At 54.6% G+C, this 26,148-nt stretch overlaps 2 protein-coding genes across 4 annotated transcripts; both read left to right on the forward strand.

Annotated features, from left to right (window-relative positions):
• Positions 1-608: 608 nt before the first annotated feature.
• Dusp15 (dual specificity phosphatase 15) lies at positions 609-9,812 on the forward strand. Of its 3 annotated transcripts, none has more exons than XM_050151330.1 (7): positions 609-972; positions 1,446-1,594; positions 3,145-3,227; positions 5,959-6,008; positions 6,842-6,916; positions 8,207-8,378; positions 9,239-9,812. In XM_050151330.1, exons 2-7 carry the CDS (start codon positions 1,462-1,464, stop codon positions 9,500-9,502), a joined length of 777 nt encoding a protein of 258 aa, XP_050007287.1. In that variant the 5' UTR covers positions 609-972; positions 1,446-1,461; the 3' UTR covers positions 9,503-9,812. The 3 variants fall into 3 exon arrangements, with proteins under 3 accessions (XP_050007287.1, XP_050007288.1, XP_050007289.1); XM_050151331.1 differs by lacking the exon at positions 1,446-1,594 and adding an exon at positions 1,595-1,628; XM_050151332.1 differs by lacking the exon at positions 1,446-1,594 and having other exon boundaries at positions 958-972.
• An 8,420-nt stretch (positions 9,813-18,232) lies between these two features.
• Positions 18,233-19,689, forward strand: Foxs1 (forkhead box S1). The gene has a single exon (XM_050151328.1). It carries the CDS (start codon positions 18,474-18,476, stop codon positions 19,452-19,454), a length of 981 nt encoding a protein of 326 aa, XP_050007285.1. The 5' UTR covers positions 18,233-18,473; the 3' UTR covers positions 19,455-19,689.
• Positions 19,690-26,148: the final 6,459 nt, after the last annotated feature.

Consider the following 26,148-nt stretch of genomic DNA (forward strand, 5'->3'; position numbering starts at 1 on the left):
GCCTCTAAACAGCAGTCATGCCTGAGGGCCTAGTAGAATTACCCACATGGCACCATTTCCTGGGGACGAGAGTATATTAAGGGTAGGTAGGAGAGAGGAAGGTTGAGAGATAGTGGACTGACGGATGATGTGAGGATGGATGGGAGGGAGAGAGAGAAGATGAGAGATGAGCGAACGGGTGGACTGATGCATACATGAATGGAACGGACGGCAGATGAAGGTGAATGGATGGGTAAATGGAAAGAACGGATGAGTAGACCTGGATGGGGGAATGAGTGGGAATGGGGAGGATGGCTGCTAGGATGGCTTCATGAGCTGGGGGATGGAATGGAAGGAATTTTTTCTTGTCCCAAACAAAAACCGAGCAGCAGAGCCCTCAGCAAAGAGTCCAGCCTCCATACTAAACTCCACACTAAAGAAAAGCTGGCTGCTTTGCCCCCAGCCGCGGGCAGGTGCAGGCACAGCCGCAAACTGAGTGTCTGGGCCCCGTTGGGGGCTCCCCACCACATTCCCCTACAACGCCGCGCCTGACGGTGCCAGGGTGGGGGGAGCGCCCCGCCCCCACCTCCGGAGGTGGCGTCCCACGCGGCCGCAACAAGCTGCCGTTGTCCCGCGGGCCGTGGGCCCCGCACACTGGGGCTTTGTCCGGCCCCCCGCCACGATCCACGGGGGAGGGGGGCCCCACATGACCGAGGGGGTAGGAGGAGCCTGCGGCTGTGGCAGCGGCGGCAGCGGCGGCGGCGGCAGCGGCTCCATCACTTTCCTCCGGGGCCGGGGGTCGGCGGGCGGTGGCACCGGCGACTGGACAGGTCTGGGCAGGGCCGTGGACGCCGGGCCCCTGGTTCCCCATCAGGCTGCGGGCTCTGGGCCTGGGGCCAGCTGGGCAGCTGTAAACCCAGCGCTTTCCAGGCGCCGAGCTGGGGGTGCGCCCGGCCACCCGGCCTCGGGATCATGGGGAATGGCATGACCAAGGTAGGGGGAACCCCCGCCACGCCTGGCCGTCCCCGCCCCGCGGCCGGGCCCAGGACGGGTCGCTGACCTTCTGCTCCCGTTCCGAGATGTATGCCACATCTCTGTCACGCTGCCCTCGGAGACTCCCTCTGCCTTTCTCTGCCTCCGCCTGTGCCTGTCTGTCCTCTGCGACTCTGACTCTTGCTGTGTCTTTCGCTGGCCTCTCTGGGAGCGCCTTATTCTCTGTGCCTCGCTGTGTCTGTGTGGGTCTGAGATTGCTGGACTCTGGTGTCTCTTCTGTTCTTCTCGCTCTGCTCCGCATGGCCTTCCACCTGTGCCTGCCTCAGTCCCCTCTGTCCGGGGCTCACTCTGTGCCCCTTTCTGATCTCTACCTGGGACTTTCTACCCATCCCTCCTCTTCTATCTGTCCCCAAGCTGAGCTCTCCTGACCCCTCCTGTGGTTAATTCATTGCCTGTTCTTGCATCCTTGCCAGAGGCCCAAGACCCCTCATGCAGCACCCAGACCTATCAGGGAGATGGCTTCCTGGGGTCCCATCACCAATAGAGAAGAGCTGCGGGCCCCAGCTACCATGGGTGGGAAGGGGTGCAGCCTGCCCCCTGACCCCTGCTGTCCTTCCTCCAGGTACTTCCTGGACTCTACCTTGGAAACTTCATTGGTGAGCACTTTCCACTCTGTCCCAAGGCCGAGGCTCTCTGCCTGTCCCAGGCCTGTGTCCACTGTTCACACTCAGGCCCACACAACTTAGACGCTCTCAAGAATGGAGTGGGGGGAGGGAAGGATGCCAGGCTGGGAGGAAAAAAAGACTCAAGGAGGATTGGGGGGTACAAGAGTGAGCAGTCCCCAGGCTGGAAAGATCCCAGTTCAGCCTTTCCCCAAGGTTCACCAACAGGCTAAGGCCTGCACAAAGGGCTCAGGGTCTCCTCACCCAGCTCCTTGGCATGAGGCCCACCAGCCCCCAAGGGCTCTTCCGTGTAAGTTTTTGTTGAGGTCTGCCTGGAGGTATGGCTAAGCTGGGGTTCTGAAAAGGATGCTGGATCGGCTCCTGTAAGCAGAGTCCTGAGTGGAACCGCCAGGCGGCCTCAAGCCAGGGGGTGGCAAACCTGCAGGTGTCTGCCTTTTTCTCCTCACTATCCCTTCCACAACCTTCCGTGGGGGAGAGGCAGTGCCCTCCCCAACCCTGCCTTCACAGGCCCCCAGGCTGGTGGTCAGGAGCCAGATCTGGACATAGACCTTTGACTTGGTGGTAGAAAATGTGCTGAGACAGGCTGGCTCAAGGCCTGGGGACCCAAGGTGGAAAAGGCACAGAGAAGACGCAGGTGACCCACCCCACAGCCCTGGCTCCTTCCTCCCTAGGAGCCTCCTCAGCAGCTCCTCCCACATTGATTTCTGAGAGGATTCAGCTTAGCCCTGTGTTAGTTCCGCCAGGACAAGAGCCATGAAGTTGACCCCAGACTCAGTGCACATAGCGGGCATATGGGAGCATTTGGTGAATGAGGAAGCAGGGGTATGAGAATAAGGACTGTGTGTGATTTATCCTACTTATAAAAGGTACATGCCGGCATATCTCACTCCCCAGAGATGACCACCGACAGTCCTAAGGGGCATTTTGTCAGCTATTGTAGATACAGATAGAATATTTAAAACAAATGGGACCTCATTCTGCATGCAGTTCAGGAAGTGACATGTCCCACTTAAAATATATATTGGCGACATCTTCATCTATCAGCTCCTGGGGATCATTTTAATTGTGGCACAGGAGTCCAAAGTACAGTTGTACTTGTTTTTTCGTTCTGTCCCTTTTTGGTTGACACTCGGTTGCTCCAAACATTTAGCTGCTTCTGCAATAAACAGAGCTGCAGAGAACTTCAGCCTCCTTGTGTAACCGCTTTCTGTCCACAGATCCCTAGAAGTAGAATTTCTGAGTCTAAGGATGAGCTAGGGAGATAGGGGTCTGGGATGGGAAGAAAAACAACACAGAGCTGAGGAACACCAGCCCATCTCTGATGGGTGCCCCATAGGCAGGGAAGGAACAGGCCAGCGGGCGGGGGGAGTGGGTCAAGCTGAAGGGAAGGGTGAGGAGGCAAGCTGGGCACTGGCTTTCTCTGCACTTGGGCCTTAGGAATAAATTAGTCCCATCTGCCAATGTGGCTCAAGTGTCCTGTTTCTTTCAGATGCCAAAGACCCTGATCAGCTAGGCCGGAATAAGATCACACACATCATCTCTATCCATGAATCACCCCAACCTCTGCTGCAGGTATCTAAGCTCCCCATTCCAGGCTGATAGATGGGGAGGGCAAGCCATAGGACCGGGACTGCACCCTACCCCGTCCTTGCTTTCTAGTACTGGAACTGTAGCCCAGAGTGTCAAACACGCTAGGCAAATGATCTATTCTTGGGCCATAGTCCTTGAACAGCCATCTTGACCCCAGCTGACTCATCCAGCCTCCCTGGACTGTTTTAGCATCCCTGTTTGGCAACTGAGGGCCACAAAGGTAAGTGAACTCGTGAAAGGTCATATGGTGAAGAAGCTGACCAACTAGAATTTGAACCTAGGCCATCTAACCCTAGAGATCTCATAGCAATCCTTAATATTAAGACCTTAATGCAGGTCTCATGTTAATCCTTTTTGAACCTACCTTGGCATGCTTCCAACTGCCAGGTGTCTGGATCATTCCAAACAGGAGATCCCGGGTTCTGTGTGTCTTGCTGTGCAACTTTGGACCATGACCTCGGCTCCTTGGGGCCTTTAGTCAAGACTGCCCCAGAGGGCTGTTGTGAGGCTGCAGAGGGCTGCCAGGTGTGGAAGACAGTTCTGCATAAGGCATAGTCTCATTGAATGATCGGTTCTGCTCTCATGGAATCCTAAGGAAGAGATGAGAGTGTTGGGCCCCGAAGGAAGAGAGTAAGAAACTCAGACAACTGGTGCTGGGGTCAGGAGACCATTTATGCTCTTTGCGACCTTGTGCACAAGACAATCTGAGCTCCGGGCACCCATCTATTAAATGGAGATTTTGCAGTAGCACTGACTTCACCGAGTTTCTTTGAGCCACACACAGATGCTCAACATGTATATACCATCGATATCTAGATCCCAGGCTAGGGAGATAGCTTGGTGTGTGTCTAAGAGCACTTTCTACAGATTCCCAGCACCCATGTAAAAGCCAGGCATATCTATATGTGCTTGTAACTCTGGCACTGGAGGTGGGGTGAGGGAGTGGAGGTAAGAGACTCTCTGGGACCAGCTGGCTGTCAGCCTGGCTGAAAAACATCTCCAGGTTCTGTGAGAGAGCCTGTCTCAGGGGGAATAAGGCAGAGGGTGACAGAGCAGTACACCTGACCTTGGCATGCATATACACAAATGTATATAGCCATTCCCCCATACATACATATGTGTATCCATAGGTACACACACATGTACATACGTGCATGTGCACACTCTCATAAAAAGCTCCTTGTCTTAGAGTCTGTGTCTACTACATCTATTAGAAAGAATGGTAGATTGAAAAGGCTCTGAAGATCTGAAATAAAAACAAACAGGCTGTAGGGGGCTGGAGAGATGGCTCAGTGGTTAAGAGCACTTGTTCTCATAAGAGACCCAGGCTTGGTTCCTAGCACCCACGTGGCAACTCACACTGTAAACTCCAGTTCCAGAGAGATCTGATGGGGACTGGGCACACAAACAGTATACATACATGCACGCAAGCACAGAACACTTGTACACATAAAATAAATATTTTAATAAAAATGGCAGAATCCGCCCACACACTTGCTGTGATGACCTTGGGCGGGGTCTTTCATCCTCTCTGGGCCTTGAACTTGTTTGTTTATTGGTCACCTGTCAAATTTAATGGTCTCTAAGGGCAGCTGACAATAATCTATGACTTTCATGGTCTATGAAGAAATTTCCAGGCCAGTGCAATCTGATTTTGCATTCTAGGGCAGCCTCGTTCTGAAGCACTGGAGTTTGTAGTCTGAAAAGATTGCACAGGCAGGCTTTCCAAGTTATTAATGTGTTTATTAAGAAACGAGTGCTTAGGAAAAGCGCCCTGCCCCAACACCTCACCGGCAGCTGTCCCTCCCATCTGGGAGTTCAGCAGGCAGGGTTTGATGGTACCAGGCCAACCTACAGCCAAACACACTGAGAAGTGAAACTGCAGCTCTTGCAAACAATGTGGGATTCTATGACCTTGAAACTCTTGGAAAGGGATGGGACAAATCTCCGTGGACACAAGAGAGCAGGTCCTGTGTCCTTTAGGAGCCACAGCCAGCAGCAGACCAGGCACCTGAAAAGGGCTGTGTGAAGTAACAAAGTGTTGAGCAAAATCTTTGAGAAATAGCAGGGAAATGTTTGGGACGTGGACAGAAATATCCTTGTGTGGAACTTCAGCAGGAAGCAAAGCCTATCAGACCAGTTCATGAAGCTGTTGTTGATGGTGGTGTCTGGTGGCGGTGGTTGTGGTGGTAGTGGTGGTGGTGGTGGTGTGTATGTGTGTGTGTGTGTGTGTGTGTGTGTGTGTGTGTGTGTGTGTGTGTTGTTTGTTTGTCTTTTGAGACATGACTTGTTGTGGTAGCCCGGGCTGGCCTCTCACTCATCATCCTCCTGCCTCAGCCTCCTGAGTGCTAGGACTACAGGTCTGTGGTCAGGTCACTATGCCCGACTGTTCTTTTCAGAGTTCACACTCTTCAAGAAAAATGAGCTGTGCCCTTTTCACTGCATAACTTTGCAATCCCTGCCGGGAGGAGAATCCTCAAAGAAACACCTTCCCTGTTTCCAAGTCCTTACGTCCATGGCACTTGTGGGTGACGACACTGTCTTCACAGAGAGAGCTGACAGTTCCATACAGATAGTACCTGTTTCTTTGTGGACAGGAAACAATGGTGGCCCAGAGAGGAGCAGGAATGGTCTGGGGTCACCCTGGCCGTAGCAGCTCGGGGAGGGGTACAGGCAAGGCACTACTGTCTGAGTTTGTGTTTTATCCCTGCAGGATATCACGTACCTTCGAATCTCAGTCGCTGATGCTCCTGAGGTACCCATGTAAGTTCCCCCTGATGGTCCACCAGCTGACGGAGAGCTGTCCCTGGGGTGGGGGTGAGGGCATAAAGCATTCAGACCAGAAAGGGCACCCAGAGACACAATGAGTCTGTTTCCACCATGCCCTTGCAACATGTCCCCACTAGCTCTCTCCAGAGCCTCAGCCTGCTCCGCTGTCATGTGGAGAAAGCATCCTGTCTCCTGGGACCCAGGCACAGCAGATTCGAGGGTCAGACTTGACCTGCGTCCTGGCTTGCAGTTAAGACACCTGGTTCACAGCCAGGCTTTGGCATTTACTGCTGTGTGACCTTGGCAAAATCACTCGTCCTCTCTGAGCTACGTAATGGCAGGATGTGATGAATCGAGGGTTTGCAAAGATGAGGTGACCTGAGTTGAGGACGTGGGACTGGACCTGGTAATTGCAGGGACTCTGGAAAACGGGGATCTTGTTTGGTTTGCTAGCATTGATATCTCAAGACTGGGATGGACTCAGGCCGAAACCTGGCCCTTTGGGGCCCTTCTCCCAGCCCACAGCTCACTATCGTTCCAGGTCCTCCAGTTACAGGCCCCAGAGAAATGGCACCTAGCTCTCCCCATACCCACGTCCCTGAAAGGCCGGAATGTACCCATAGTGGAAGCTCATGTCTGCTGGAGACGAGCCTACCTAGATGGTGGGGCAGCCTCTCTCGCGGCTGGCTGTGCCGCCTCCTTCCCAATCAGTGCCCCCCTTCACTCTGCATGCTGGCTGCACTGAGGATCTAGGGAGGGGGAGGCAGCTCCTGAGAGACCTGCCCCCCCCACCCCAGCATTCCCTTCCATGTTGCTTTCTTCTCCAGCAAAAAGCACTTCAAAGAATGTGTCAACTTTATCCACAGTTGCCGCCTCAACGGGGGTAACTGCCTTGTACACTGGTGAGTTCTGGGGCGCCCTCCCCCCACGCATGCCTATCCAGTGGGGCAGGTTCCCTCCAGCCTGTCACACTGCTGACAGTCCCTTGGGACAGACCACCCGGAGGTTCATTACTTCTGGCACCCAGATGGTCCTAGCCCAGGAGCTGTGTTTTCCCGAGACTCAGTCTCTTTATCTGTCAAGTGGAGGAATCAATGCCATGTTCACAGGGCTACTGAGGGAGCTGGGTGGGGTCACACAGGGAACCTGCTCATTCTATCCCCACCTCTCCCTCACTTTGAGGCCGCAGTGCATGGCTAGGACTTTGGGCTGAGTCTTCTCCAGGGTCCCTGACCCAAAGGATGTATTCATCCCATGACATCTCACCAAGGGCTCTGACTGGGGCCAAGGGACCAGTTCCCTCAAGACCTAGGTCTCCAGCTGGACGGTTGTGTCACTTGCCTTTAATTCCAGCACCTGGAAGGCAGAAATAGGCGGATCTCTGTGAGTTCAAGGCCAGCCTGGTCTACAGAGTGAGTTCCAGGACAGCCAGGACCAAACAAAGAAACCCTGACTCAGAAAAAAAGAAAAATAAAAAAGGAAAAGAAAAAGAAAAAATGACCTGGCTCTCCTCGTAGTCAGCTATTTCCAGTCCACAGCCCACCTTCCACCTCGTGATCGCTACACGCTCTTCTTAAGAGTATTTTGTCTTGTTTTTTCTCGTGGTGCAGGCAATTGAACTCAGCCTCATAAACACCGAACAAGCCATCCACAATCACCCATTACCCCAACTCCACAACATTCTTGTCTACCCCTGTCTTTCAAGACTTGGCTTGATGTCACTTCCTAGGGAACCTCTCCCCAGCACCTGTCTACTTATGTACATGGCTCCTCAAGCCCCAGACTCATCTTGTCTTCGGGCAATCATTTGAAATTGCTGCTTTGCCTAGTGACTGTCTCGCCAAACAATACTGTAAGCTCCAGGGCAGCAGAGGCCATGAGTTTTGTTTTGTTTTGTTTTGTTTTTTGGTTTTCCTGGCCATACCCTATTGCCTGAACAAAAACACTATCAGGGGAACTTTGCTGAATGATGTCCCAGCCAGTCCCTTGGAGTGGGGGAGAGAGTGCTGCTGCTCAGAGGGAAGGGAAATGTCACAGGCAAATCTTAGAGCAAGGAAGGCAGATCCAGGCAGGCTCCCCGTGGTTGGAGCTCAAGGGGCAAGCATGGGGAAGGACCAGGGAAGCAAGGGAACTGACAGGGAGGGATGTGGAAGGGGGGGCCTTCCTGAAGCCTGGGGTTGTCCGGGATCCAGCTTTGCAGGTATATCTCGAAGTACCACCATTGTGATCGCCTATGTGATGACGGTGACCGGACTAGGCTGGCGGGAAATACTTGAAGCCATCAAGGCCACCAGGCCCATCGCCAACCCAAACCCAGGCTTTAGGCAGCAGCTTGAGGAGTTTGGCTGGGGAAACTCGCAGAAGGTAGGGACTATGTGCAAGGCTTTGCTGTGCAGGGCTGGGGCTGGGGCTGGGGCTGAGGCTGAGGCTGAGGCTGGGGCTGGGGCTGGGGCTGCGAGAGGTTTGGGAAGCATCCTTGATCTTAGCACCCATTGGAGGTGACCCACCCTGTACCTGTCCCCTCCCTCCTCTCTCACCTTGGTAACAAATGCACAATCCTCCTGCCTCAGACTCCCCAACACTGGGATTGCACCATAGGTAACCCACACCTGGTCTGGATTTCCAGGTTTTCTTTTGTTCGTCTTTTAAACTAAGCGTTTAGATGTTTATGAACCAGACTGTGACAACACAGGTGTCCCCAACACAAGGCAGTCCAGAGTTTGTCCACTTGGGGTCTGTATCCTATTCTACCAGAGTCTTTCTGAGGCCAAGGGTGTCCCTTCTCTTGGCACTCTGGGGAGACAGCACATGGAAATATCAGCTTCGTATTTCAGGCAGCTAGGAAAGGGAGGGAGAGAAAGGAATGGAGTGGCTGGAAGGTTCTCAGAAGGTGGCACTGGATTCCAGGGCTGCCCTAGGCCAGGAACAGACAAGAGACCCCTGGGGTGTGGTGTCTTTGAGTCCAGGGATGGGGACAGAGGCTCAAGGGAAGTTGTTTAGTGCGGTTTGCAGTGGGCAAGTCTGGAAGACGGAGTGTCAAGGGTAAGTGGGGTTTAGGAAGAGGTTAGGGCCTCAAATGTGAGGCGGGGCGTCTCGGTGAGTGTCGGGAAGTCTTAGAATGAAGACAGGGAGCTTAGAAGAGCTAAGTGTGGGGAGGGAGCAAGGGTGAAGGTGGCAAACTGGTGGCAGCTGGACCTGTGCTCTGCTTCCCCTCCCCGCCTCAGCTTCGCCGGCAGTTGGAGGAGCGCTTCGGGGAGAGCCCGTTCCGCGACGAGGAGGAACTGCGCACGCTGCTGCCTCTCTGCAGGCGCTGTCGCCAGGGTTCGGCGACCTCCGCCACGTCGGCCACAGCGTCCTCCGCCGCTTCCGAGGGGACCCTGCAGCGCCTGGTGCCGCGGGAAGCCCACCGGCCGCTGCCGCTGCTGGCGCGCGTCAAACAGACTTTCTCCTGCCTCCCGCGGTGCCTGTCGCGCAAGGGCGACAAGTGAGCGCCCTGCCCGCCGCTCCGCCTGTCCTCACGCCACAGCCCTTCGCCGGCGGCCAGGGCTTCCCGCATCCGGGAAGCGCCCAGAGCTTTCGGGAGCCTCGCCCATGCCCAATGTCCACCACGCTTGTCTGCGTCCGTCCTCAGTGTCCCCTTTGTGAGTCCGTGTTCCGCCGACCTGCTTCAAGCCACCTGGTGCCTTAGTCCTTGAGCCCGGGGAAGGGGTCCTAGGCCTCCATCCAGACAGACGGGGAGCAGGAGGTTGGTCGGGTGGGGTGGACCGGCCTGGAGGAGATTAAAGAGATGCGGACGTTGCCTGGCCCGGTGCCTCTGGTCATTCTGCAGAGCCTGGGTTCTGCAGCCTGCGTGAGGCAGGCCGGGAGCAGCTTCCAGGGGCCCGGGGAAGCGCCATTCTCCATTAGTCTGCAGAGCTGAATTCCAAGACCATACCCTTCTCATCAGACACCCCTCCCCCAATCCCCATCTCTCCCAGAGCCCTGGACTCCTGACGGCTCTTTGGACCCATCACCTCTCTGAGGCCCCTCCCTCTTCTCCAAATAACTGGCCGGTGTGCGCCAGTTGGTGGTGTTGCCTTCACATCAGCTTTAACGGTCTGAGATGACTTTATACTCAGGGAGAACACCCAGGATCAGAGAGGCCAGGCTGCTGGCCCAAGCACACACAGCTAAAGCAGGTCATTCCAGTTGTGGCAGGAGGGAGGAAGCAACTCCTGGTGTGGAGGTTTCTGGAGAGGAAGACCAAGCACCATCTGGGGTGCAGGGGGTGGCAGGACACCCAATAAAGAGTAAGCAGCCCTGTGGATGGACAGACTAAGGGGTGTCACAAGAACTGATTACCTGAGGGAGCTGAAGTCGCTGTTGCTCAGTAGACTCTTGGCTTCACGGCTGATGGGGCACAGCCCCAGGGAACTGAGCAGAAGGAATGGTGGGCTACCCACACCAACCCCCAATTCTTCATCCACTCAAATGTTCATTGAGCACACAGTGTGCCGGACTGTGCTGGACTCTGGGCCTACAGCAAGGAGCACACCTCTGTCCATGGCTGGCCTTCTAGTGAAAGAGACCAGATAAAAGAGGGGGTAAGAGAGTGGGCCATCTTGCCACCTGTCAGAAGAACAGGGAGCGACAAGTGGGAATCCCAAGATGCAGGAGCAGTTAACTGAAAAGGCTCGGAATTAGGGCTTTGTGAAGAGAAAGGGTGACTGTGCTCCCCAGAGGACAGGGAGCCCTGCATCCTCCTAATTGGCCGGTGCCACCACAGTCCACCCGTCTTCTAGCCCCTCTGTCCCGGACAGTGTCATTCCCTCTTTGAAACAATAACGTGGTCCCATCGTCCACAGACAAAACCAAACCCTTTGGTATAGTGTTCCAGACCCTTCCAGAGGCTCCCTGGATGGAGTGTTGCCTCTACACACGGCCTCAACAGTGCAGTGTTCTCCCCTAGGACACTATCGCTGTCCTGAACACTCCAGCTCAGCCGATCCTCATCCCACCCTAACAGCTGCCCCATTTATCAGAAGAGAAAATGGAGGCTGGAGCCCGGGTCATGAGCAGGAGATGGGGCTAGCATGTGAACTCAGGCATCTGGTTGCGGGCCCCAGCCTCCTATCATTTACCTCTGTAATCTAGAAATCGGAAGGAGGCTGCTTGGATGGGCAGGACACCTCAGGCTGGCTTCTAAAACTCCAGCCTCAGCTGGGGATAGTTAAAAAACTAGCCCGCCAATACCAAACAGCTGCAGACTTTTTCCCTCTTCGTTATTTCCTAAACGGTCTGACAGCCTCCCAGCATTTGCTCCCCAGTAGGCTTTCTAGAGTTTAAAATATGGCGGAGGGTTCTTGCAGGTTCCGTGTAAACAGCCCACCACTTGGTTTAAGGGATTTGCCATGCACTTCGTCACTCAGTGGAGTCCTGGAGCCAACCCCTCACCCATATAAAAGGACCACTAATTCCTACTCATGTTCATCCCATGAAACGCTTTGTGCCCCTCTAGAGTTCACAGGTCTGAAGTGGACTGAGGCTGCACAAGTGTCATGTGACAGCTGCTGGCACGTGGGGCCGAGAGGAGGAGGAGTGAGAGTAGCCTCCCACAGGAGCTTGCGAAGGGGAGACCTCACCCCCCAGCTCTGTCCAGGCTGGACTAGCCACTGCACTAGGAATTTTCTTCTTTCAAAGCCTCGGTTCTGCCACATACACAGCAAGGGCTGATGCAGCTGAACTACTCAGCACCCTTCATACTGCAAAGATTTCTTGATAATAAAAGAGAAATTCTAGAACTGGGTGTGGTGGTGCATGTCTACGATCCAACACTCAGGAGGCAGGGGCATAAGGATTTTTATTCAAAACTACCCTGGGATAAATAGAGAGGCCCTGTTTCAACCTCCCCCCACCCCTTCTAAAAGACACCAATCCCCAAATTATATCAGTGTGGAAATGTCCCCATACAATCTCAGAAGATCTGGGACCCCACCAGGAACCTGCAAATTCTAGATGTAGTTCTCAGGAGGTGGCAAGGGGGCACGGACACGGAGCTCTGGATCCTGGCCATCCCTGGTGGTGCCAGAGCTTCCTAATAGCTGTAAGTTACTGAAGACCCATGGGGGAAGGGCTCAGCCAGGCCAGCAGGAGGACGAGCAGCCACTTGGCAGGCTGGCTTAGCATCCTGGTCCCTGGGCTTCTCTAAGGTTGCATGGAGGTCAGCTGTGTGCCTCACGTTGTAACAGGAATGGGTTTGAGAAGCATTTTCCTTTTCCAACTTCCACAATGCAGGTCCTGAGGAAAGACTGACAGGTGGGCCTCGCCTGGCACCACTATGTAGAAGGTGCTGAGGCTGGAGGATGCTGAAGTTGGGGAATCAAAGACCACCAGTGTGTAACATAGCAAGATGTCTCAGAAAAACGAGACAAAAATAGGCCGTTTACGGGTGGTCTAAGAGAACAGAGCGCAGGTGCTGGGCTGGAGCAAGATGGCTCCTCTGCTGAAGACTTTCTCTACCCCTCACCTACACTCACAACCACCACCCCTAACCCTACCCCCACCCCATTGCACTCAGGAGCTCATTCTTGTCCCTGGTGCTCCAGGACAGCCAGCCACCAGGAGAGGTGAAAGGCAAGGGCCTTGGGGTAGAGGAACTGAACAGAATGAGAAACTTTACCAAGCCAACTTTTACTTTCTTGGGGTCCGTATTCCATCCAGGTGAGCTGGTAATTCCCCGATGCTCACACAGCCAGCGCACTGTCCCTAGCGATTTGCCTAGGAAAGATTCTGTCAATAGGAAATCTATGGCAAGAACTGTGGATCCTTACTGTCTCCAGGACTGGTTGGTGGTACAGACAGAAAGTTGATGCTAGGAAGGGTTGTGCTGGGAAGATGTGGGCAAGACTCTCTTCCGCATCCCCTGGTAGGCCACAGCAGCGACCTACCAGACACAGCAGGAAGCAGAGGTTTTTCTGGGTAAGGAGCAGAGTCCTGGAAAACCCTGGCCAGGCGGGCTTGAACTCACAAAGCTTCAGCATCCTGCAGGAGCCTAGGCACCAGCCCATGAACTGTGACCTTGGACCATCCACATGGTCTCAAGGCTGAGTGTAGTGTTCCCCAACATATACAGGGGAGCTTTTGACACCCTCTTAAAATGTTAGCTTGTCACTGCCTGTGACCTCTCCATGCTTTGGAGGCCTTTCCTCTTGGAACTCTCACCCCAATGGCCAACCTCAGCATCCTGAGAGCCATCTTTTCAGGACCTCCTGCAGGAAAGCCCCTTGCTCAGGCATCACAAACTTTCTAAAATTAGCTGCTTTGAAGAGGCAGTTAAAACTCTCCTGAAGTCTCTCCCCTGAGCCGCAGCATCCAGCTGCACATCAGGACACAGTCCTCACCACGAGCACCCAAGTCATCTCCAGCTCCCCTCTCCCGAGACACTTAGTGTCCCCCTATTAACTCCATCTGGCTTCTGTCTCTCCTGATAATAAAGTCACTAGCTGCCGAGTTCAAAGAGGGAAGCATCCTAGCCTCCCCCAAGATGGTCTTGTACCTGGTGAATCCATCTTACTCCAAACGGTCTCACTGGGTCTCCAGGATCTCACCCTAGTTACAAGACCTCCGTGCTCCTCCTGCCCATCTATGTCCAGCATCTCTCTCTAGGTCACTATAGACACACACACACGGGGGGGGGGGGGTTCTCCTGACCCTCAGCAATCCCCTCAAGCCCTCAGAGGGTCCTTTCTAGTGATGAGATGATCATAACCTGCCCTTCTTCAGGGTCACCTATGGCTCCTCACTGTCCAGGTGCTGTAGGCCCCTCCTCCCCCTGAGTACCCTTCCCAGGCCTTATCTCTGGCCTCTCTCTTTCTCCCCCTCCCACCTCTCTTTTCTAACTTTCTTTCCATTTCTAAATGCTTCCTCTCTCTCATCTGGCCATTACAGCCTCCCACACAGTGCTCTCTCTGCCTACGTTGCTTCATCCTTCCACCTTCCCCGGCTGCTCCCCTGCTTAGCCATCTCTTCCTGGAGACAGCTTTCCGGGTGCACCCATTGATTCAGCTCTGCTCTCCCCCAGGATCCTAAAATGAGCCTGTCATCTCCTCCTGCCACACCAGGATCTGCCTGAGGGTGGCGACATTGGGCACAGAGCCTGGCATTCACTCACCATCCAGTAAGTGTTGAATGGGTGGCTTCATGGCCGGCCCCTTAAACTTTACATACTGCTATTCAGAGAAGAGTGTTTTGGGGCATCCTGCCTGCCTCTCCACCCACCAGGGCACACACAACCTTCACTTCAAACCTCCCTCTGTCCCAACACTCACGGATAAAGCTTTGCCTTCAGAGATAATCATGATTGGCCTCCAAGTATCTCTTCTTCCTTAATCTCTCTTCACCTCTCCCCACCATATGGATTCCATATCTGCACATTTCCCCGACAGATATAATGTATTTGTAACCCCTAAACCAACACTCTGCAAGCAGAAGGGACTGGAGGAGCTGGGAAGGAGGAGTTAATGAAGGGGGGTGACACTCAGGAGAGCGGAGCTGGGTTTTTAGGGTGACGGTAGGATTGATGAACAGTTAGCTATTCATGGCTCAAGGGAGAGGTTTGGAAGAGTTTTTAAATGCCAGTTTCAGGGGACTGGAGAGATGGCTCAGAGGTTAAGAACATTGCCTGCTCTTCCAAAGGTCCTGAGTTTAATTCCCAGCAACCACATGGTGGCTCACAACCATCTGTAATGGGGTCTGGTGCTCTCTTCTGGCCTGCAGGCATACACACAGAATATTGCATAAATAATAAATAAATAAATATTTTTTTAAAAATGCCAGTTTCGGGCATGCAGATAATGGAAAAAGGCTTTTTGGGGGACCCAGGGAATAGCTGGTCATCCTTGCTTGATACAATGACCAGGCTTCTGTGATGCAGAGAGCATTTTACAGGAGCCCCTGAGGGAAGCGAGTGAGCTAGCCTAAAGCACAGACCAGGTCAGTGTGTGTCCTCTCAACCCCATCAAGCCTGGTCAGCTCAGGCACATCTTAGCCAAGCCTCTCTAGCAATTCGCTCGTGCCCTCCACCAGCCTGACTCCATCTGTCCCCACTACCTGCCCTGCCCTGGGTCCCATCATTCTGTTTCCCTCAAGTCACACTCACCACTCTGCTGTCACCCACAGGTCCATCCCCCTGCCCCACTTGCCCCTCCAGATCCAGATCCCTTACTGGTCCCCTCTCCATATCTGCACGCCTCCTTTTTGTTGTCTGCTTATCCGCCATCCTTGTGAATGTCTCTCCATTATCTGCGGTTCATTGCTATGTCCTCATCTCCCATGCTATGTCCCTAGTGCCTCCTCAGCATCATGTCTGCCTGTGACCCCAACTAAATCATCCTCCAGACCCTTCATTCCAGGATGTCCCTCCCAGCATCTGAATCTATCCCCTCCGACCCCTCATCAACCCTTTCCTTCCCTTCAGAGTGGAAGGGTCTTAAGTTCTGAAACTTACATATCCCATTAACCCTAGCAGGCCTTCAGATTGCCCAGTGTTCTCTTCTCTCTGCTCAGGTGGACATAGCCTAGCAACTTCTCTGGGCCTTGGTATCCCCACTGTCTTCTTCACTGCTGGTCCTCTCCAATAGCTTCAGATTAGTGAAAAAAAAAAAAAAAAAGACAAGGAGTGTCCCTGTAGGATGCCAGGAGCCTCCCTATGCCAGGCCCTTTCCCTGACTACAGTAAGGGCTTAGTCTCATAACCCACTCCTGTCTCCTCTCTGGCCTGGTTCTGGGGTCTGAGGGTCCCAGGTGAATTGGTTTCTGACTGTTTACCCTGGGAAGACTATTTCTTCAGCTTTCTGCATTCCTTAGATGCCTGTGGTTCTTTGTGTAGAGTTGAGACCTCACCTGGTTGTCTGAGGTTCTGGGGATGGGACCCAGGGCCTCATGCACACGAGGGGAACACTGTACCAAATGCGTTCCCAGACGACTAGTCTTTCCACAGTGGGATCTATTGTTACTCCTACTGCCAGACTTATTTATCAAAGTTGCTGATTGAGATAGGGAAAGTGGCAAAAGTTCCCATGATGGGAACTAAAGGGGACAGCTGCTGCCACCTGCTGGGGGTGTCCGCTAACTTCAAGCAAATTCTCTTCTGCCTGCAGCCTCTTCTGTGACGTCTGGAGCCCAGAGTGCTCCTGTGGGTGGCACCCAGGATGAGTTGGCCCAGTGTCTGTGCCCGGGCAGCATGTTGGTGTGGTCTAACTGGAGCATGGGTGCACCTGCCAGCTGCTGGACATGTCGCTTCCTGCAGGGCAAGTGCCCATAGTGTGGCACAGGCCTGGACAGTGGAGAGCGCTCACTCACGATCGGGGGCCCGCCCGTGGTCATAGCTGGGAAACAAGACACCACAGAGGCACCAAGAATGAGAAAGAATGTGGGCATCAGGGCCGGGGGGCAGATTCCTTTAAGGCCTATAGGGGGCGTAGGTAGGGGCACCTTTGGAGGTGAGACAAGGGCACAGGACTTGGGCAGGTGTTTAAAGTGGGCATTAGGGACAGTGGGCACAAGACGGGCATTGACGAATAGCAATGGGCAAGGGATGGGCACAAAGGCATGGAGTGATCATATAGAGGTAGGAGGCAAGGGACATAGGCACTGGAGCATGGGGTAGATGGGGATGGGGCATGGAAGCGGGCACAGGGAATAGGCGCACAGGGGATGTAGGCTTAGGATATAAACACTTGGCCTAAATCCTGTGTTTGGATGCTAGTAGCTAAAACACCAGTACCTGTAGAACTCTTGTCTTTGGAAAAATGAACACAGCTTTAAGGCAGAATCCAAGACTACAGGCCGGCTTCTTCCCAGGGCCACTGTTCTTCACAGATTGCTAGAGGGGAACCTACTGAGAACAGGGTGGAGGCCTTTAAGTAAGGATGATATCCTCTATGGGGGGGGGGGCTTTCAGTAAGCACCATGTCCTCTTTGTCCTCCCCCTGCCTTGTGAGTGAGGTGACTTATTGGATTCTGATTATGGATGCCAACATAGTAAATCTCTTTTAACAATGTGTCAATATGCCTCTGCTTTTTTTTCTTATGGTGCTGGGACTCAAACTCTGGGCCTTGTGCATGCTAAGCATTTGCTCTGCCACTGAACTACACCCACAGCCAATAAGCTGCTTCTGTGTGGAGAAAATGGTGTGATTTGGCAACAGACTGAAGTTCACTGCATTTTTTCGTCCAGCCATTTCAGGAATGTTTATTGAGTTGCTGTTGTACTCCAGTGCCCAGTGCTGGATATGGGGGACAGGCCAAAAGAGCGTCGTCTTTACTCTTTTGGGGTTCACAGCCGGCTTCCAGCTGAGGTCCTGGGGCTGCCCACACTCCTGACCCTCACAATGCGATGATGGTAAGGAATTACATAACAGCTGGGTTAAAAACCAGGTTTATCATTCACTAAATGTGCGAGACTTTCAGAGCCCTCACCTGTGAAGCAGTCTGCAGAGGGCTTGGTGTGAGGTGTGAGTGTGGATGGGTGGATAAGCTCTCCAGGCCCACTGCAAGTGGCCGCTGGCTTGGGAAGGGGCAGAGAAAACACTGACCCACTGGACAGGCTGACTTCGGCCACACCCTTGCTGTACCCCAGCTCCAAGCTGAGACTGGGGGAGCCTAAGTTCATAGGACATCCAGCCAGTCCTCTGTCCTCTGAGCTCTCCCAGGGCCAAGGCTTCTATGGGATCCAGGTTGAGAGCTCGGCCCAGAAGGCACTCCTCCCCACACCAGTCACTAGAGGGCGCCAGGGCTCAGGGGAACTGTGTTGAGCAAGCTCCTTCCTGTCCTTGGAGCCCTCCAGAGTCCACAGGCCAAACACCAGGGCCCGGAACAGTGTGGCTCCAAGGGCTCTGGCTCCGCAGTGCGGGAAGGAGGTGGCAGAGGAGAGGAAAAGCCAGAACTAGGGTACTTGAGAAGCCTCTGTGGCTTGTCCCACTCCATAGGGACACTGCTTAGATTCCACCCTTCTCCCCTGCCCCACCTCCGGTCACACCTGTGTTTCTGTAGCCCCTCTGTCTGTGTCCAGGTTTCTTCATTCGTTTCAGCTACTGCGGATGGCAGTCTCTTTGTATGCTACGGTCCCTCTCAGAAAGGTCTGGGTTCTCTCTCTCTCTCTCTCTCTCTCTCTCTCTCTCTCTCGTCTGTCTGTCTGTCGTCTGTCTGTCTGTCTGTCTACCCGTCTCACTCAGTTTCAGAGCCTGGCTCTGCCCTCCCACCTCTTCACCCTGCAGAGGCTCACAGCTTCCGACTGCTGGCCTCTCTTTCCCGCCTCCTTAGACTTGACAAGGGCGGTGAGAGAGGAGGGAAGGGCAGCGTGGTGGGCCCACCTCCTTTTGCCTTTCTAGGCTGGGAGGCTGGGCCAGTGGGTCTTTTAACGGGCTTGGGCAGCCTGTGCAGATCGCCAGCCCTGAACGCTTTGCCTGGCTCTGCAGTCAGCATGCAGCAGCAACCATCGTTAGGGCCCTTGGCTCCTTCTGCAGAGCCCACCAAGCCCCCTTACAGCTACATAGCCCTGATTGCCATGGCTATCCAGAGTTCGCCGGGTCAGCGGGCCACCCTCAGTGGCATCTATGGCTACATCATGGGCCGCTTCGCCTTTTACCGGCACAACCGCCCGGGCTGGCAGAACAGCATCCGCCATAACCTGTCCCTCAATGAGTGCTTCGTCAAGGTACCTCGTGACGACCGCAAGCCGGGCAAGGGCAGCTACTGGACCCTGGACCCCGACTGCCATGACATGTTCCAGCATGGCAGCTTCCTCCGCCGCCGCAGACGCTTCACCAAGCGCACAGGTGCCCAGGGCACCAAGGGCTCTATCAAGGCAGACCCCAGGCCTCTCAGATCCACCAGCCGGGACCCAGGAACCCCCAACACCACTCCTGGCAAGTTGTGCCCATTCCCACCAGAGGTGCCAAACCCCAAGGGCCTAAGCTTTGGGGGTCTGATGGGGTCTTTGCCAGCCAGCGTATGTCCAGCAACCAGTGATGCCAGGCCCCAGTTGCCCATTGGACCCAAAGAGATGTGCTCACCCAAGTCTGCAGGCCCAAGAGAGCTCACCTCGCCCTCCCCGTGCCCAGCATTCGGCTTTTCTGCTGCCTTCTCTGAAGCGGAGAGTCTCAGCAAGGCCTCCACACCTGGTGTGGCCCCTGAGGGCATGGGGAGCAGCTACCAGTGCCGGATGCAGGCGCTGAATTTCTGTGTGGGGACTGACCCTAGCCTTGAACACCTCTTGGCCTCGGCAGTTCCCACCCCCGCACCTTCGACTCCTTCAGCCTCTCACCGGGCCCCACTGCCCCTGCCAGCTGACTCCAAGGAACCCTGGGTGGCTGGGAACTTCCCTGTCCAGGGAGGTTCCGGGTACCCCCTGGGGCTACCTCCTTGCCTTTACCGGACACCAGGAATGTTCTTCTTCGAGTGAGTGACTGCAGCGGGTCCCTCTGCAGGGCCTCTGTCAACTGTTCTCTGCAGATTCAGTCAGGCTATAGGACCTAGGACACTCTTCAAGGACCCAGCCCTGGCAGGCCAAGGACTGTGAGGAACGGAAGGCAGAAGTGAGCAGCCAGGTGCCCCCAGCCTCCTGACCAACTTGGGATGGGGCCCTCGAGACTTTCTCTGTGGTTTTCAGGGCTAATAAAGCCGGTGTGATGGTGAAAGTCTGTCTGCTGAATGGCTGGGGCTAAGGGTGTGTGGGCACTGTGGTATGGAGGGTGCTCTAGGGGAGGGGGACCTGCCTGGAAAGGTTCTGCTTGAGACTTTCTCCTGCTGGGGACTTTCTTGGGGAGTTTCCCAGGAAGGGAAAGTAGGGCATGAGGGCAGGCAGAGGGGAGAAGCAGCCAAGATCCACAGAGTATGGGAAAGCCGGGCTGGCGGAAGAGGCTGCCTTCAGTCCTTGAACTGTAGCTAGATGCTGTCTTTATGAAGCTTCATCATGCCCACTGCCATCCCCTCTTAGGCTTGTTTCTGTCATCTTGCCTGGGTTCTATGGAATATCAGCCCAGTTTACAATAGTAGAATCCAAGGCTCAGAGCTCACCCGAGCTCCAGGAGAAGGTCAAAGGGCTGGCGGAGTGCAAGGATGCCCAGGTCTGTGTGGCTGACACAAACTGAGGAAGTACAGGGTGGAGAGCTGGCTGGGGACAGTGTAGGATGCCCCAGAGGAGAAACTGAGCCTTTCTGAACATGGGGCTGATAAGACACCCTTTTCACTCTTCGGACAGGGAATCGGGGTTTAAAGGCAGCGCCTGGTCTTTATTTGAACTCTCCACAGTGATGGAACCTCTCCTGGGTCCCTGGGTCTCTGAGGTCTCCTGCTTACTTTTTGCCGAAATCATATTGCATTAATTTGTGTGTGTGTATGTGTGCGTGTGTGCACACGTGCGTATTTTTGCGTACACAGGGCTCAGAGGCAACTTGTGGGAGTTGATTCTCTGCTCCCCCTGTGTGCGGCCTAGGGATCAAACTCAGGGGTCATTACCCACCTAAGTCATCTCATGAACACATTTCTTTGGGAGGGCATGGGTGGGGACCCACGACTGTCCTAGACACTGAACACAGGCAACTGAGCTCCAAGCTTCAGCGTGAACAGAGCAGGAAGGAGGGCTGTCCGCATATACCCTCAAGAAGAACCTGAGACCTCACTGTCGCTCCAGCACTTCGGAGAAGAGAAGCAAAAGGCTTCCTGAGACTTGCTCTCCTCTACTGCACCATGGGTATGGGCTGAGAAAGAGGGAAGAAGAAGTGCTGGTGTGGCCCCATTTTGTCTCCTACAGAGAGCCCACAAGGCCTTATGTCCCATGAGGTGGCACCCAGTGGCTGCAGTTTCTTAGTCAGGTGACCTAGTCTCCTCCACAAGTCCTTCCCTGGGCAGCTTATCCAGTGACTTCAGGCTCTGTGACTCCCCCTTCCCTTCACAGGTCCCCTGGGGCTGTAGAGGAAGCTGGCCTGCTGGCTGGCCTGACTGAGCTGTCTGGTTCCCACAGACTCCAGAACTGAGGTGGAGGGGGAGCTGAGGGGTGCAAGCTTGGTATGACTGGAAGGAGGTGGGGAATGCCTGATCAGCTGGGCAAAGGAGACTGCCCCCTTCTCCCCTCCCTCTTCCCCCTCCGAACCATGCCTGCTGCACCCCAACCGGCAAAACAGTGGGCTGTTGCGGTGGGGAGGTAGCAGGCAAGGTCCTCTGTAGTGAGGGGTGCAGGCACACAGAGCAGGGGACCCTCATTCATGTGATGTGGGGTCAGCATTGTGGAGTGTGGGAGTGGGTATGCTGGGGAGACATGGTCCCTAGTGGTGATTCTTTCTCAGCTGGGTCAGGGAAGGAGTCCGCAGTTGGGCACTGTTCCTTGCTTTGCATTCCTCTGGAGCCTTGGTGACCCCAAATCCCTTCTCAGCCTGGCAGGAAGAGGAGAAACCAGCAGGGCTGGGGAAAGCACCCAGCCTCCCCAGGATGTTCAGCCTCTGAGCCCAGGGTCCATGTCCCTGCAAGGAAGGCTGCCACCTCTGTGCCTTCCAGGGCTAGGGCTGGGGTGACAATGAGACTTGGGTTCCTCTCCGGTTCTCTGGTTGGTACTGCCCATACCGCCATCCCACTGGTCTCCACCCAAGGGAGTAGCTAGCTCATAAGCAGGCTGAGGCTTTGCAGGCCCAGTCCTTAGGAAACACGGGGCGGGGGGGGGGGGAGTTAAGATAGGAGGGGAGAGACAGCCAAACTTAGCTATGACCACACCTCTGTCCTTAACCCCCAAGACTACTTGTCTGTCAAGAAATGGTGATATTCCCAAACAGCTAAGTAGGACCTTGGTCTAAGCCTACCTGGGATACAATCTTGGACCAGGACCAGTCCTCGGGGTCCTGGTTTCACTCTTTTTGTCCAGACGGTATGAAATAGGTCGTCTGATTCGATGTGTGAGTCTCAGGGAAGTATCTGGCCTGGGGGACAGCCTGGGAGATGTCCCATCCCTTGGTCAGGAGGCCTAGACATCATGATCTCACACTACCCTCTGCTCAGTACCCAGCGGGGACCTTACCACTGGGCGTCCTGCCCTCACATTCTTTCTGTGGCTTACAGATGCTTCTTCCTCTTGCCTGACTGCCCCTATTGGGAGGTAGGGTGTAGAGCCAGTAAGTGCCCTCATCTAGGTCATTCTAGATTAAAACATCTTGATATAGATGGTCAAAGTCACATGGCAAGGCACAGCAGAGGTATCTCCTCGACCCACCCCAGGCAACTCGTAGGGGCAAAGATGTGGTATCTGACGCCTCAGGGACTCCTTCAATGGAGGCTCATCTGTCTCCAGGCCCAATTCCAGGGACCACTTACTCTTCTTCAGAAAATTAGAGCAGACGGGTTTCCGAGACCAAATCAAATCCTAAAATGGTAGAATCCGTATTTAAGACTATTCCAGAGTTCTTAATCACGTCAGCTCAGATCTGTGGAATGCAGTTGACAGGGACTGCTGACCCTCTTGTGTTATGTGCATTCCAGGAAGCAGAAAGGGCCTGTTCCAACAAAATATAGCCGCCCTATTGGACTGGCATTACCTGCTGGTATTTGGTCTGGCTGCCCAAGGTCAGAGCGCCCATCTGCCTTCAGAAGGGCACGGATGGGGTCCCCACCACACCCCCAAGGGCCCACCTCCCTCATGGACTCCTCCACTGAGCTTATCACAGGCCTGCCTCCAGCCCACGGCTTCCTTCCCTGCTGAAGGCATTCCCCTGCCTGAGTTACAAGTTACTCGCGCCTTCCCACACCCCCAGACAGCATTTGGCTGGTGAGAGACCCTCTCCCCCAGAGGGCGGCTTCCTGCAGCTGCCACAATGATGAGAAAGCAGGGGGAGGTTGTGTTGGCCTGGCACATCTGCCTGTGGGGAGTGCAGGAACCAAGGAATCCAGGCCCAATATATCCTCCCTGACCAAGCTCCCATCACCCCTAACCCAGGCCGCTAGAGGCAAGACTGCCTTCAGTGCTGCCGCAGCTGTGTGGCCTGGGAAAAGAACTTCCTTTCCCTGTTCTTCCGAAGGATACAAATGCTGTCGTCCACCCCTGGGGGGCTGGTGGAAGGACTCTGTAAGTTAGCATTTGCAAAGTGCTTAAAGCTAGGCCTGGTGCTCAGACTTGCAATATAAATGATAGTTAAGTGAAATAAATCTGTATTCGGGGGCTGATATGTTCCCTTTATCCCCTGCCAAGATGGTGTCTCACTGCTCTGGAAGACGGGGACAGAATGTAGAGGCAGGACTAAACAATACTGTTCTTTCGATTTCTTGCTGTGTGGATTCACTTGTCTGAGCCTCAGTTTCCTCCTCTGTAAAATGGGGTGTTGTTTTCGATGCCCAGGGCTGGCATGTGGGACCCCATCTGCATCCTCGTGTGTAATTTGGTCAGCAGAGATGAAATTAGAATTAAGAAGTATCCACACCTGAGGTCTCCCCAGTCTCCGCCCAGGTCTCTCAGCCCCACCCTTCAAGTACGCACAGCAAAGCCGCACAGCAAAGCCATACACTGGAGGCTCCTCTGCGCTCCTGATCCTCTGTCCTCACCCTGCTGGTAACTGGCGGGGTGACTCAGAGGAACAGTTGGTAGGTAGAAGGAAGTGGCCCCACAGCTAAAAACAGACCAGAGGCTCCATTAGTCACTCATCAGCCAGGAAGGCCAGGGATGCCCCCAGGTCACTGTCCTCTGGGCTGGTCCCAAGGTAGCCCAAAGTCACTTAGGTACACGGAGCACAACAGTTGGTCCTCCCTCCTTGCTGGCAGCCAGCTCCTACGAGCTTCTCCACTCCAGAGCTCTGTGCCTGCTGCCTGCTCTCCAAAGCCTGTCCCCTCCTTGCAGGGTGGCATGCTACGTACAGTTTCTGTCATTGGTCAACACCACCCCAAAGGACGCCCCCAAAGTCCAGCTAACTGTACCTCACCTTCCCTCTCCTACAGCGTCACGCCGCCTTCACACGGCCCCACTGTGAGGCGGTCACAGTGGTAGTAGGGTCTGCACTTATCCATCTTCACCTTAGAGCACAGGTTTGGGGGCAAGGGCTGTGTCTGCCTTGTTCACTTTTCCTCCTCTCTACCTCACAGTAGGTGACGAAGACACAGTAGGGATATGGCGAATGCTTACCAAGTATGTGGCGCCTTGGCTACCCGTTCATCGTCCTCAGTGGGCTGTCCCAAAGGAGCCCAGGGACTCCCTGCCTCACTCAGCACCACCTAGGGCTTCTGGGTAAGGGCGTGCATTTGAGGTCTCTCCCTTCACTTCTGCCTGCACAGCCTTCCACTACCCTCCGCAGGGCTCTCTTCTCGCTCCCAGCCCCCACCAAGCATCCTCAGAAAAACACTCCCTGACCACTGTCCCGTTCTCCCCCAAGTCAGCGCATGCTAAGGTCAGTGTGCTTTGTCCCCTAGTAGCTCCCTGAGACCAGGGACTTTGTCTGGTCACTGCTGTCCCTTGCTTCAACCACTGAAATAGCCTGAGACTGGTTCAGGAACCTGCGCCAGACTCTGCCTGGGCATCTCACTTGACTTTGGCACTGACCTTGGGAAGCAGGTATTATCATCACCCCGTTTTACGGACAGGAGCCTGAGGCTCAAAGAGAGCAAGTAGGTAGATTTGAACCCAGAACTGCACGTCTTATGACTCCCTTTGAAGCATCTGAGTTCTCCAGATTCACTGCTGTCTCTGCTAAAGCCACTGGATGCAGCCTCCTCTGCTCTCCCTGGCCGCAGTCTCTCCCAGTTACCCACCAGGCTGTGGGCAGATAGCCGTCTGGAGCATGAATATTACCAAGCTCTTCTTCTGCTCAGAGTTCTTCTGTGGCTCCACTACCCCAACTCAGCCTGTCCCCCCAAATTATTTCCTTCAACATACACAAAACCTTCCTAGAGTGTGCTCAGGCAAGTTTGCTTTCAGGCTTTCTGTACTTCTACACCCGCCCCACCCCCATCCTCTCCCCACTACCCTAGAAAGCCCTGTTCATTTGCCCTCACTTGGAATGTCACTCCTAGAGAGATGACACGTCAGGTTGGTGACTTTTTCCTGTCCCTATGGTCTCCTGAGTTTTCTTCCAGCTTCTTCAAGCCGCTACCCTTCCTCTGGGGTCCCAGAGATGCTGTGAGCCCTCCCTGGAGACTGGCCCAAGGAAACTTCACCCACAATGCCCAACTCACAACCTAAGATCCACTGGGAAACTCTGCACCTCAGTTTCCTCAGCTGAGAAATGCTAGATGGTTAACACAGGGATTTTCTCAATGCAGTGCTAGGGTTCAGGAGGTGCTTCCTCTTGAGGCAAGAGGGGGAGGAAGAGAAGCAGGTGCAGAGTTGTCTCACAGGCAGAAACTAGCCCCCCACCTCGCAGAACAACCCTGGCAGCCTTGCTCCCTCTGGGCGGCCAAGCGAGGGCCTGTGTCTTTTCCCACCACTGCCTGCTCGGGTTCAAGGTGGCCAGAGGAATTCAAGGCCACTAGACTCAGACAGGAAGAGGCAACGTCACCAGTGCTGGTGTAATCCAAACCAGATGTGGCCTCGGTGGCTTCCAGACCCAGGGGGTGGTCACTGTGGGCCTGGCCCAGGCCCAGAGGCAGGAAATGGCCTTGGAGGAACACTCTCTGGCCTGGGCCCAGCTAAGAGGAGGGTCCACTGGAAGCTCTTAACCCTTCTTGGCCCAAAGGAGTATCCAGGCCCAGCCCAAGGCAGGCACACACATCAGTAACACAGGGGACAGTCACTGCACTGTTGCTGAGACCAACGCTGCGCAGAACCAGCCATGCCCCTGGACTATGAGGAGCAGGGTACACTCTTCCTGGAGTTTGGGAAGCTCACAGTCTGGCATCCTGGAGATGGCAGTGCCCCAGCCCCAGAGCCCTAGCCATGGACTACTCTGAAGTCTGGCTCCAGCTTGAGAGTGCTGTGTCAGCTGTGGCCTCCGGCCTCCCTTGGTGCAGCGCTAGGGTGCAGATGGTTTCTCCCAGCTACAGACAGGGACAGAACTCTGTTGAGAGCAAGGGGCTTGGGTTCCCAACTCCAGAGAGGCCGAAAACACAGCTCAGCAACAGGCCAAGTCCCTATGAAGCTGGGCTCAGTGGCACACACCCTTAGTCTCAGCACTTGGTAGGCAGAGCAGGTG

Source organism: Alexandromys fortis, unplaced genomic scaffold (assembly GCF_014885135.2).
Source record: "Alexandromys fortis isolate MF-2015 unplaced genomic scaffold, M_Fortis_MF-2015_v1.1 scaffold_27, whole genome shotgun sequence".
Lineage (NCBI taxonomy): Eukaryota > Metazoa > Chordata > Mammalia > Rodentia > Cricetidae > Alexandromys > Alexandromys fortis.

What these genes read in the sequence shown, in the direction of transcription:
- Dusp15 (XM_050151330.1), top strand. Translation starts at nt 1,462, where the DNA reads ATGCAGCACCCAGACCTATCAGGGAGATGGCTTCCTGGGGTCCCATCA. An exon ending in CCCTGCTGTCCTTCCTCCAG is followed by an intron (nt 1,595 to 3,144) that starts GTACTTCCTGGA and finishes TGTTTCTTTCAG; the next exon opens with ATGCCAAAGACCCTGATCAG. An exon ending in GCTGGGGAAACTCGCAGAAG is followed by an intron (nt 8,379 to 9,238) that starts GTAGGGACTATG and finishes TCCCCGCCTCAG; the next exon opens with CTTCGCCGGCAGTTGGAGGA.
- Foxs1 (XM_050151328.1), top strand. Translation starts at nt 18,474, where the DNA reads ATGCAGCAGCAACCATCGTTAGGGCCCTTGGCTCCTTCTGCAGAGCCC.